The sequence below is a fragment of the Globicephala melas genome, chromosome 16 (genome assembly GCF_963455315.2).
Source record: "Globicephala melas chromosome 16, mGloMel1.2, whole genome shotgun sequence".
Lineage (NCBI taxonomy): Eukaryota > Metazoa > Chordata > Mammalia > Artiodactyla > Delphinidae > Globicephala > Globicephala melas.
Window position 1 is genome coordinate 77,639,623 of NC_083329.1, and position 12,909 is coordinate 77,652,531.

The 12,909-nt window shown below is 36.9% G+C and overlaps 1 protein-coding gene across 1 annotated transcript in view; it reads left to right on the forward strand.

Moving 5' to 3' along the window:
* The window catches only part of LYST (lysosomal trafficking regulator), a 176,714-nt gene that overhangs the window by 23,739 nt on the left and 140,066 nt on the right, over positions 1–12,909 (forward strand). The window contains exons 2-3 of the mRNA XM_060286129.2: positions 496–585; positions 4,404–4,602. Coding sequence (XP_060142112.1) covers positions 4,411–4,602 — 192 coding nt within the window. The 5' untranslated portion in view covers positions 496–585; positions 4,404–4,410. The remainder of the gene's footprint in view (positions 1–495; positions 586–4,403; positions 4,603–12,909) is intronic.

A 12,909-nucleotide genomic window follows, 5' to 3' on the forward strand; every position in this document is an offset into this window, starting at 1 on the left:
TAGGAATTTATCCTTTGGTATTCTAGAAATAGCCTTCATTGTGTTATACACAAAAGATTAATTCATTTTTAAAAATTCAACAAGGCTAGGAAATTTGGTGGTGGTTTATTCATTGTTTGGCTGTAGTATTTTCTGATTTCTCATATATCCTCAATCTAGATTTCATTGTTAAGAAGACTGATGTTGCCTGATTCTCCTTCCTTTGTAGGGATTTACCTGGAGGTTATAAGTTGGGGGTTGGGAGAAGAGCCGTGGGGAGCTACAGTCAGGTTACCTTTTTCAGATCAAATATGTTCCAAGACTCCATCTCTCAAGACACCATTCTTGAAGCTACAGGCATTTTTTAGTGTGTTCTTGAGATTCAAAAAAATCGTTGTCTGTTTCATACATCAGATATGAAGACTGGCCTCTTGTTTTTATGTCAGAACTTCAGTTGTTAAAAATATTTGTTTTACTATTGCTGTTAATATCTTTCTCCTTTTTTTTTTTTGGTAGGTGAAGCTTTATTCTAAGATTATTTGTTTCGTCTAGTTCATGAACTCAAATCATAAAGACCCTAAATGTTACAGAAGTGTTGAAAGATTGGTAAGTATTTAATGTAACATATATTAGCAGTCAGAATCCTTGGTTCAGTCCAAGACTTTGAAACTGTATAGTTATGTGACATTAAATTTTTAAACCCCAAAGTGAAAACAGCTAAACTTTCTAGATATGTAAATTGTGGTTTATTCATGCCATGGCATACTGCACAGTGGTTTAAAGGAATGAACTTAATGTCGAGAGGGAAAAGCAAAGTTATGAGAGGATGCATATAATATACTATTTTTTATTAATTTTTATTGGAGTATTGTTGCTTCACAATGTTGTGTTAGTTTCTGCTGTGCAGCAAAGTGAAGCATTTATACATACACATATATCCACTCTTTTTGAGATTCCCTTCCCATCTAGGTCACCACAGAGCACTGAGTAGACTTCCCTGTGCTTTACAGTAGGTTCTCCTTAGTTATCTATTTTATATATAGTAGAGTATATGTATCAATCTCAATCTCCCAATTCATCCCACCCACCTATAATATACTGTTTATATAAAGTGTTAAAAGTAACTAAAACAGTACTGAATATTTTATGGCTATAACATATCAAAATTATAAAAATATGTATGGAAATGATAAACAGCAACTAGAGAGGTAGAAGAGGTGTGGGTGGAGTGTGGCTTTCCTGTACTATAAGGTTTGATTTCTTTACACACATACACACACACACAGACACACCCACACATGGGAACGGAACTGAACATAGCATAATGTTAATACTTGCTAGATCTGAAGTCTGAGCATTGGCTATAACCTCATGTTATACGTTCTTTGCACTTTTCTGGGTATTTTAAATATTCCAAAAAAATCTTTAAAAATTACCATGCAATCATCTTTTCAGTTGACATTCAGAATGGCTGAAAGGCAATAGGTAAATTCAGCATTCCTATTAGATGCATAGGAAGAAATAAGTATTTCTTAATGTGCAAAGCAAAAGTGTCCCCATCACCCCTACCAGTGTTGTTCTGTTAGTACTCATGCAATTGAAAGAGTAGAAAGTGTGTGAATATTGGATAGAAAAATTCAGAATTTTTGTTATTTGTAGATGACAGGGTTTTATATCTGGAAATTCTGAGAAAATCAATAAGAGAGTTCAGTGAGAAGTTTGGACATATGAGTAAAGTTTGGATATCTCAAAATAAATCTACTTCCTATAGGCCTCCTATATACCAGTTTTCTATCCGAGTAAGAATGTATCAATATAATGGAAAATAAAATCCCATTCAGAATAATGGCAAAAAACATAAAACACCTTGGAATAAACCTAACAGAAATGTGTGAAGCCTATTATATGAAGTAACAGCAATTTCTACTTCAAGGAAATAATAGGATAAATGTGCAAATATTGTAAGGATGTTTATTACAGCTTTGTTTATGATAATAAGAAACTAGAGATAACCTAAATGTCTAACAGTGACAGATTGGCTACATAGTGATAGTACATCTAATAATGAAATATATGAACTGTATGTAATATATACATGCAGTGGAATGTATTAAAAAGAGTAAGCATGCAGCTATTAAACAGAGTAAAAGAGGGCTCCTGGGAAAAGATTTCTGAAATATCTAAATGAAACAAGCAGGTAATAGATCATCTATATGTAATACCCTATATATGTAACTGTGTGTATATTTTATACACGTTTTTAAATCAGGAAAAATGTTTCTGCATATATTATAATACTTTTTACTGACATGGCATCTTGTGCTTTTGGGAAGTGGGATTGAAATTATTTCCTCATTAATTGTCTAAAAATTCACATTGATTTTCATTATCTTAATTTCTTGAAGATATGCCCGAATTATTACCACAGTTTTTTAGTTTTTCACATTTTTATTGTTCATAAAGTTGCAGTGTGCCTTGCAAATGATGGTGTCTTAGAAACACTGTCAGTGGGCTGCAGTTGTGGAAGAGTTGTTCTTGTGTGCCCATGAGGTGACCTGGGTCATAGCTGTTCACATTGTCAGCACTTCAGTTGAGTAACATGAATTGTTGTACTATATCTGATGAGTTTTCAATGTTTCTTGGTTATTTTCTGAAATTTTCTACCGACCTCATCTGGTAAGGTTAAGAAAGCCACCAGCATCAAAACTTACAGAATGATTTCAGCCTCTTTGGAAGAAAATCCCCGGAACAATAGGGTAGCACTCTTAAGAAATGTTGCATGGTGGATGGTCCTGGTGGTCCAGAAGGTGATATTGTATGGAAAATTCTAAGTGATAAGAAAGCATTGTATTATAGTTTAATTGGCAGTGTTTTTTCTTTTGTAGTGGTACACTAAATAATTATGTATCTTAAAATCAGTGACAGATTAAGTGAAATAAATTAATAAAGTTGGATAAATACAGACTGAATATAAATCAGGTTACTTGATTTATTGAACAATTTTACTTTACAAAAGCTTATAAAGAAGTAATATTATATCTAATAGCGGCTATTGCTGCATTTTGGGATAATGAGCGATGTACCTTTTTTTATACTTTTCTTTTCCTAATGTTCAATATTTAAAATAATGGTACTTGTTATATTATAGAGGGGATTGTTATTGTAACAATACCTAGAATTCTGATGGGAATCCAGGAATTAAACCATCAGGCTCTTGAATGAATAGGAACCAAAGTAGTATTAGGAATTTCTTCGGTCTCTCCCTTTCATGTTTATCTCTTTCTGCATCCTCTTGTTTAATTTTCACTCAGTTGGCCTCAGCTACCTCATAGTGACCACCACAGGGTCATCTCTCTGTGACTTTCCAGCACTACTATGCCCCTAATTCAAATTCCTGTGAGAGAGAAAGAAAACTTGATTGGCCAAGGCCTCTTTGCAGGCTGCACCATACGAGTCACATCTTGCAGCCATTGTATTTGTTGGCTGATCCTGAATCAGGTGTGTGTCAGCTGATTCGGGCCCAGAGACTGGCAGTGCCTCTTGGCAGTAGACATAGTCACATGGCCCATTGCCTTCTCAGCAGGGACAATGGAAGGTCTTCCCCCAAAGGGTGAAGGAAGACTGCAATACACATTTCATTTAATTTAAGCTGTCAGGTTACAAGGTTCTCAGGGTAACTGGGTGTCTCAAAATTACTTTTAATCCTAAAATTAAACTATTTTGAAATTCTTTGGGGATTTTGTTCTTCATGCTTTTTCCTCTTCTGAAGATTTATACATGTTTTCCTTTACATTTGTGTTTTGCCTCTCTTTTGTCTGCTTTACTGTACTGTTTTCCTTAATCCTAAAATGTCACACTGCCCTTTATTTGATTCAGATGTGTAGCAAGAAATGAAGTGCCATAACTTCAGCTGCTAGAATTCTTGTATTTTTATTCACCTGGTGGTAAATCTTTTCCCCACCCACCCCTCATGTGTTTGAGGACGTGGGTCAGTGATCGTGGCTTCTATCAAGTGAAAAACAGTTTATATTTTTAAAAGATCCATTTATCTTTCAAAACATGTACAGCAAGAATATTTTATAAGTTATGCATTTACTTTTATTCTGCAGTGAGGCGTTTAAGAGAGGAAGTCAGCGTCTACCTTAACTGCCACCACTCCCTAGTGTCTTCTCTCCCCGCGCTTTCACGTACCCGTGCGTGGTTCCACTCAGCCATTTCACGCCCAGGACTAATTTCTGCCATGTAGGACTATTTAAGGAGCCCCTGACTAGGTCGGAACTATGTCTGAAAAGATTATAAGGTTAGATACCAATGCCCGGTAATTTAAAGTTAGTCTTCAGTTAAAAACAAACAGCAACAAAAACACATAGTTTCAAACATAATTTTTAGTTTTTCTAATCTCTCTTCTATTACTTATTTTATAGCTCAGTCATGAGCACTGACAGTAACTCATTGGCACGTGAATTTCTGACCGATGTCAACCGGCTTTGCAATGCGGTGGTCCAGAGAGTGGGGGCCAGGGAGGAAGAAGAGGAGGAGACACACATGGCAACCCTTGGACAATACCTCGTCCACGGCCGAGGATTTCTGTTACTTACCAAGCTAAATTCTATTATTGATCAGGTAACATTTTCATATCAAATCATTTTTTTATCACTAAATTTTAGTTAATTATAGATACGTAATTTCTGGGTTACATAATTTCTGAGAGTCTCTTTGAGATAAAGTTCTATGTCTCACATCACTCAGACAAGGAAAAGTAGCCCCATTTGTAAACATATTATTTATTTGGATACTTTTCAAAATGTCTAAAATACCTTACAGTTATATATAGCCTTTCTTCTAAAATGGTTTCATATACACTATGCTTTTTATCCTAATTCCAGTGTGAGATAACTATGATTATTAGTAGAGATAAGATCACGATTCAGAAACATCATGTATTTGCACTTTCAGTAAGTACAGGTATGTTTTTGAAAAGTTTAGTGTAAATGATATCTAGGGAACTTGCCAATTCTGGGGTGAAAAAAGTAGAGAATCCTTTGTGTAAGCTAATAATTAAGTCTTTCATCTTGTACACATCTAGTTTTTCATACACTACTGTGTTTGCTTAAACTATGGTAAGAACATATGGTATTTTGCTGTTTCCTTGTTATAGAATTAACAGAATTTTAAAGCTAGTTGGGACTATGGAGATGTTTTCATCTAACCTCCTTTGGTAGGTGAAAGACTGAGATCTGGAAACATTAAGTAGCTCATACAAGGTTAACTTGAAGCCCAGATGTGATTTATATCTATTTCATTTTAATAGAAAACAAATACTTATTTTATGAAGGAAAAGTCCACCATCTACTAATTAATGCAGTTAGATAATAATATTTCAATTAACTTGAATTTAAAGGATAATAAGGGCTCTGTAGCACCAATATGATGGACAGCTTTAAACACTTTAAATGCTACTGGCTTTAGATGTAAACTTAACCATTGTAAAATAAAATTTCTTTGCCATGAAAGCATTTTGCTAATAAATACATATATTGGGTAAACATAGATACTAAAATTAAACAGTATCTGTTTTCACTCTAAGCTAAGGAACCTAACAACTATAAATCAGGACGTATTTGTTCACTGTGGTGTCTACCTGTCATGGAATTTTCCAGAATATTTGCAGGTTTATGTATTTTTAAATTTTATTTATTTTTATTGAGGTAGCATTGATTTATAACATTATATAGGTTTATATAATTTTATTCTTTTTTCTGAATGTGGTTTATCAAATGTGACTAAATGTAATTTAATTTTTATATATTTGTATGACTTTTTTTTTTTTTTTTTTTGCGGTACGCGGGCCTCTCACTGTTGTGGCCTCTCCCTTTGCGGAGCACAGGCTCCGGACGCACAGGCTCAGCGGCCATGGCTCACGGGCCCAGCCGCTCCACGGCATGTGGGATCTTTCCGGACTGGGGCACGAACCCGTGTCCCCTGCATCGGCAGGCGGACTCTCAACCACTGCGCCACCAGGGAAGCCCTGTATGACTTTTCCATAAATAAATTTTAAAATCAGAAAAAATTATTTGTTAGACCATTTATAGTGATTTTTTATTTCAAAATTTTGATGACTTAGTGTGCATATCATGCTCTATTCATCTTCTTACCCCACATTAGGACAATTCAGTGCTTTCTCTCTTTTTTTCTTAAGATACTATATAAGTAGCATCAGAAATATCAGTTACCCAGGAATAAATCTGATAAATTATGTACAAATTTCTCTATAAAATTCTATAAAAAATTGTTGAGAGAAACTAAAGAAGACCCAAATAAGGGCAGAACTACATAATTTTCATGTATTGGGAAAAATTAATATTGTAAATATATCTGTTTTCTCCAAATTGATCTATAGATTCCAATGCAATCCCAATCAGAATCTCAATGGCTTTTTTTAAATGACAGCTTTATTGAGCTATAGTTCACATATCATAGAATTCACCTATTTCATATGTACAATTTGGTGGTTTTTAATGTAGTCACACATATGTGCAACTGTCACCACAGTCAATTTTAGGACATTTTCATCCTCTCAAATAGAAACCGGTGCCTTTTAGCCATCACTCCCCTATCCCTCCCATCCCCCTTGGCCCTACGCAAACATTAATCTACTTCCTGTCTTTCTCTTTTAAGTTGTGAAATATCTTTTTTTTTTTTTTTGCGGTACACGGGCCTCTCACTGTTGTGGCTTCTCCTGTTGCGGAGCACAGGCTCCGGACGCGCAGGCTCAGCGGCCATGGCTCACAGGCCCAGCCGCTCCGCGGCATGTGGGATCTTCCCGGACCGGGGCACGAACCCGTGTCCCCTGCATCGGCAGGTGGACTCTCAACCACTGCGCCACCAGGGAAACCCGTGAAATATCTTTTAATGTACTATTAAATGATTGAACGCATTCAAGTCATAATTGCAACAACATTTTTTTCTATGGTAATATTTTTTAATGCCCTCTTTCCCCCAGTCACTCACTTTCTGGAATATCTGTAGCAATGGTAGTAGGGACAGTAGAAGTAGAAGTAGAGTGAAAATAAATAGCCATTTTAAAAATGAGACTTCTTGGGCTTCCCTGGTGGCGCAGTGGTTGAGAGTCCACCTGCCGGTGCAGGGGACACGGGTTCGTGCCCCGGTCCGGAAAGATCCTGCATGCTGTGGGGCGGCTGGGCCCGTGAGCCATGGCTGCTGAGCCTGCGCGGGCTCCACAACGGGAGAGGCCACAACAGTGAGAGGCCCGCGTACCGCAAAAAAAAAAAAAAAGAGAGACTTCTCAAGAGTTAATTGTTTAAACCAGAAAATGGAGAATGATCTTTTGGTTCTTTAAGGGGAATTTAATTGCATAAGATTTAATCATTTAAAATGGAATCAAAACACTAGATGCTGTACAGGAGGAACTTTAGCTTTTTTTTTTTTAATTGGGGTATAGTTGTTTTACAATGTTGTGTTAGTTTCTGTTGTACAGCAAAGTGAAGTAGAGTTCCCTGTGCTATAGAGCAGGTTCTCATTAGTTATCTATTTTATACATACTAGTATATATATGTCAGTCCCAATCTCCCAGTTCATCCCACCCCCACTTCCCCCCTTGGTGTCCATACGTTTGTTCTCTTACGTCTGTGTCTCTGTTTCTGCCTTGCAAACTGGTTCATCTGTACCGTTTTTCTAGATTCCACATGGAACTTTAACTTTTGTATCTGTGCTTCTCATGAGTTGGAACACTTCTTGGATACTCTAGAGAGGAGGCAGTTTAAGCCCTTGTCCTTCTATGCAATACTTTTGCTTTATTAACAGATATTTAATATACAGAATTAAGCAGACTTTTTACTGATATATAATTTACATATAGTAAATGCACAAATGTTAAGTGTATTGTTGGATAAGTTTTGACAAATATATACACCTCTGTAACCACCACCCAGGTCGATGGTTAGAACATTTCCACCACCCTAGAAAGTTTTGTCATACTCCTTTTCAGTCAGCCACTCTCCTTCCCCCACTGCAAGATAACCACTGTTCTGACTTTTAACATCTAAGTGTAGTGTTGCTTGTTCTAGTACTTCACGTAAATGTAATCACGCAGTATGTACTCTTGTATCTCGGAGATTCATCCATGTTGATTGAATCGGTAGTTCACTACTTTTTGTTTCTGGTTAGTATTTTGTTGTATGGATATACCATAATTTCTTTAACTATTCACCTGTTGTTTAACCTTTTGGGTTGTTTACATTTGGCTATTTTGAATAAAACTGCTGTGAATATTCTTATAGATGTCTTTGTGTGAATATATTTTCATTTCTCCTGGGTAAATATCTAGGCATATGATTTCTGGGCAAAGGGTAGGTATTTAACTTTATAAGAAATTGCCAAACTGTTTTTCCAAGTGGTTGTGCCACTTTTCATTCTCACCAGCAGTGTATGAGAATTCCAGTTGTTTTACATCCTCTCCAATATTTGACACTGCCAGTCTTTTTAGTATCAGCCATTCTAAGTGAATATGAAGTAGTATCTCACTGCAGTTTTAATTTGCATTTCTCTGACAACTAATGATGTTGAGCATTTTTTATGTGCTTATTGGCCACCTGTATATCTTCTTTTGTGAATGTCTGTTCAAGTTTTGTGCCCATTTTTAAAGTCAGGTTATTCGTTTGTTATCCAGTTGCTGTAATTCTTTAAGTATTCTGGATAAAAATCTTTGTTAAATTGCAAATACTTTCTTTGTGGCTTGCCTTTTCATTTCTTTCTGCATGCAAGATCTTAGTTCCCTGACTAGGAATGGAACCCATGCTCCCTGCAGTGGAAGCACGGTCTTAACCACTGGAGCACCAGGAAAGTCCCACCTTTTCATTTCTTAACAATGTCTTTCGAAAAGCAAAATTTTTTTCCTGTGTGAATAGTGCTTTTTGTATCTTGTCTAAGAAATCTTGGTCTTGCAAGTCCAAAGCTGCAAAGATATTCTCTGATGTTTTCCCCCCTAGGGGCTTTTTTGTTATTATTTTTACTTTTAGGTCTGTGATCCATTTTGAATTAATATTTGTGTATGGTGTGAGGTAGGAGTTACGATTCATTTCTGCCCCTTTCTCCTTTATAGTTACCCAGTTGTTCCAGCAACATTTCTTCTTAAAAGTCTGTTCTTTCCCCCACTGAAAAACCTTGCCACCTTGGTTAAAAATCAGTTGACCATATATTTATGGTTTATTTCTAGACTCTCTATTCTACTCCTTACCTGTCACCTGTTCTTTCACTAATACCATACTGTCTTGATTACTATAGCTTTTATAGTAAGTCTAGAAATTACATGGTGTAAGTTCTCCAATTTGTACTTCTTTTTCAAGAATGTTTGAAGAACATTCTAGATCCTTTGTATTTCCATATACATTTTAGAATCAACTTATTATTTCTACAAAGGGCCTGCTATGATTTCACTTGTGATGTTGTTGAATCCAGAAATCAATTAGGAGAGAATTGACATCTTACATCTTAACAATCCTGAGTTTCTTAATCCATGAGCATGGTATAAATCTCCGTTTGAGTCTTCTCAAATTTCTCTGCAGTATTTTGCAGTTTTAGTGTAGCGGTCTTATATTTTTTGGGGTAAGTTTATTCTAAATAGTTTATTCTTTTTTATGACATTATAAATGGCATTTAAAATTTTTATTTTTCTGTTTATTGCTCATAGAAATACAGTTGATTTTTATACATTGACCTTGTGTCTTATGCTTTTGTTAAATTTATTTATCCATCTTAAAGTTTTTCTGTGGTTTCCTTAGGATTTTCTGTGTAAACAATCATGTCATCTGTAAATAATGATAATTTCACTTCTTTTTTTTAAAGGATAATTTCACATCCTGCCTTGTGTCGACCTTAGGGAAAAAGGTTCAGTATCTCACCATTAAATCTGATGTCAGGTCTAGATTTTTCCTAGATGCCTTTTATCACAATGAGGAAGTTCTCTTTTATTTCCAGCTTGTTGAGAGTTTCTATCCTGAATGGATGTTGGATTTTGTCAAATGCCTTTTCTGTGTCTATTCAGACTATCATATTATCTTCCTATTAATGTAGGTGAATTACATTGATGGTTTCTAAATGTTGAAGCAACTTTGCATTCCTGGGATAAACCCCATTTGGTCATAATTTATTATATACAGACATGTTAATCTACTTATTCTTAGGGAAAAAATGCTCTGCTTAAGTAGCAAAAACGTAACCTTTTTAATGGTTAAAGTTAGAGTGGACCTATACTGAGACCTTTACAAGTTTTTTGAAAACTTGTAAACTTGAAAACTGCCCAGCCTAAAAAGTAACAATTATCCTTGATTTTTTTTAACATCTTTATTGGAGTATAGTTGCTTTACAATGGTGTGTTAGTTTCTGCTTTATAACAAAGTGAATCAGTTATGCGTATACATATGTTCCCATATCTCTTCCCTCTTGCATCTCCCTCCCTCCCACACTCCCTATCCCACCCCTCTAGGCGGTCACAAAGCACCGAGCTGATCTCCCTGTGCTATGCAGCTGCTTCCCACTAGCTATCTATTTTACGTTTGGTAGTGTATATATGTCCATGCCACTCTCACTTTGTCCCAGCTTACCCTTCCCCCTCCCCATATCCTCAAGTCCATTCTCTTATGGACTTATCCTTGATTTTTTAATCTTGGTACCAATATCAACTAGATGGGTGGCTTTAGTGACTTAATTGCTCCAAATCTCAGTATCCTCATCAGTAACATAAATGCATCTAGTTGGATGACTTAAAAGATCTCTTCCAACATAAAAATGATTTGTTTCCATGTAATATTAGATAATAATGGTTTCTAATTTTTTCTGTACCCTAATTATGAACATATATATAGCTTAATTCTAATGTAATTGGTAGAAAATTACATGATTTATTACCAATACAATATACCAAAAAAGAGCTAATATACACAACCATGTGTTATAAATATACTTTTAAAATTTCCAGTGTGTATAATTTCCATACCTATTCACATTCTATGGATGTTCTATAAAGTTGTTACTTATTTTACTGAGTAAAGTATGAAGTTTTACTGAAAGAGGCTGTACATTTATGGACAAAATGTAATTTAAAAAATAGCTGTTTTATGTGTAAGAGAGTACTTTATTCTTCTTACATTCCTGTAGCATTGTCACTTTAATATATAGCACTACATAAATGGCCTATCATAATAATACATAAAATAAGTATAATTGGAAAATAATCAGACTTTTAAAACTGTGGCTACACAGTTCATTCACTGGTTTATTCAGCAGACCATTATGTACCTACTATGTGCTAGCATCTCTGCTAGATGCAGAAATACAAGAGCAGAGTCTGTCTTTACCGGGAGCTCATAGCTTTTGAAGGGATGGACAGATACATATTTTTTTAATGGTGACAAAACAGTGTGAAAGTATTTGGGGAGTGTAAAGGAGAGAGTCCTCAGGAAATGCTTCTTAGAGAAATTGACATGTTTAAATAGGGATTGGCAGTGTAAAGGGGGAGGAGGCATTAGACCAAGGGAACTGCAAATGCAAACACACTGAGGGTTGGAGAAAGATCAGCTAGTAGGGTTAGAGCAAAGGCTGCATGTGGGGGGTTGGCTAGTCGGGAGACTGGAAGGCATAGACCATGTGATGGCAAGCCTTGTCTACCATAGTAAGGAGTCTTAATTTTATTCTGAAAATATTGGGGAGGTTTTTAAGTAAGAGAATAGGCAATGAAAAGTATTCTTCAGATTGGACGAGTCAGTCATTGATAATATTATTAGCAAGAATTGCTTCTGTTGGAGAATAATGCAAACGTTAAATTTAGTAAAGGTAATAATAAATAAACTTTAACTTACTACCTCTAGTTCCACAGATTCTGTTTACACACATGCCAGGATTTATCTGTGTGTGGTTGGTCTGGCAGGGGTGAGGGGGAGTGTAGGGGATGCTTGCATTCCTACTGCTTGGAGGAGTGGGAGTATGATTGCAGTGGAAATGTTAGCCACTGGACAGCAGTAGATAATCCGCTGTATTATCTCCCTGTGCACCCAGGCTACTAGATAGGAGCAATGAGTACATCAGTTGATTGCTGTGTAACAAACCACATTCCAAAAACTTAGTGGCATAAAACAATGACTTATTTGCTCATGATTCTGGGGCAGTTCAGACAGGCTCAGCTGGGATCACAGGCTCTGCTCCTGTGGTGTCGGCGGGGCTTACATCCGAATGTGCAGTTGGTTGGCAGAAGACTGAGGGCTGTCGGATGGGGCCGTTGGCCAGGCCGCCTCGTCAGTTGTCACCCACGCGGCCTCTCGTCTTTCAGGAGGCTAGTCTCAGCTTCTTTCCATAGGTGGAAGCATTCTAAGAGGGTGAGGGGGAAGCTGCAGGAAGTCACATAATCTCACTTCTGCCACATTCTGTTGGTCAAAGCAAGTCACAAGGCCGGCGCAGGTTTAAGAGATGGGAACATAGAGTCCAGCACTTGATGGGAGGAAATGACTGTGGCCACGTTTTATCTACGTAGTCTCCCCTCTGGCCACGATTATTAGCGTCCCTCCCACACCCCCTCCCTACCAGAACTCTCAAAGTAACGCTCCACAGTGGCATAGGCCCGAAGTCCCTGAGCTCACGATGTGCGTCACTCCGGGTGCCCTCGGGGCTTCCAAGTGCAGCACTTTGTTTGCAGCTCTTCTTTATTGAGAGGCTTGTGAGTAAAAAGACAAGTAATCTGCCCCCCGCACACCCTGCACACAGTGATGAGATAGGAACAGGTTAACCACACTACACACTTGTATTCAGCAAGCAGGTGACAGGAGGCACATAGCAGCCATGAATCCACTGAAATGCAGCCAGGCGTGCGTCATCACACACGTTGCTCTGGAAGCAGGAAGTATGTTTCTGTTGCTTCGG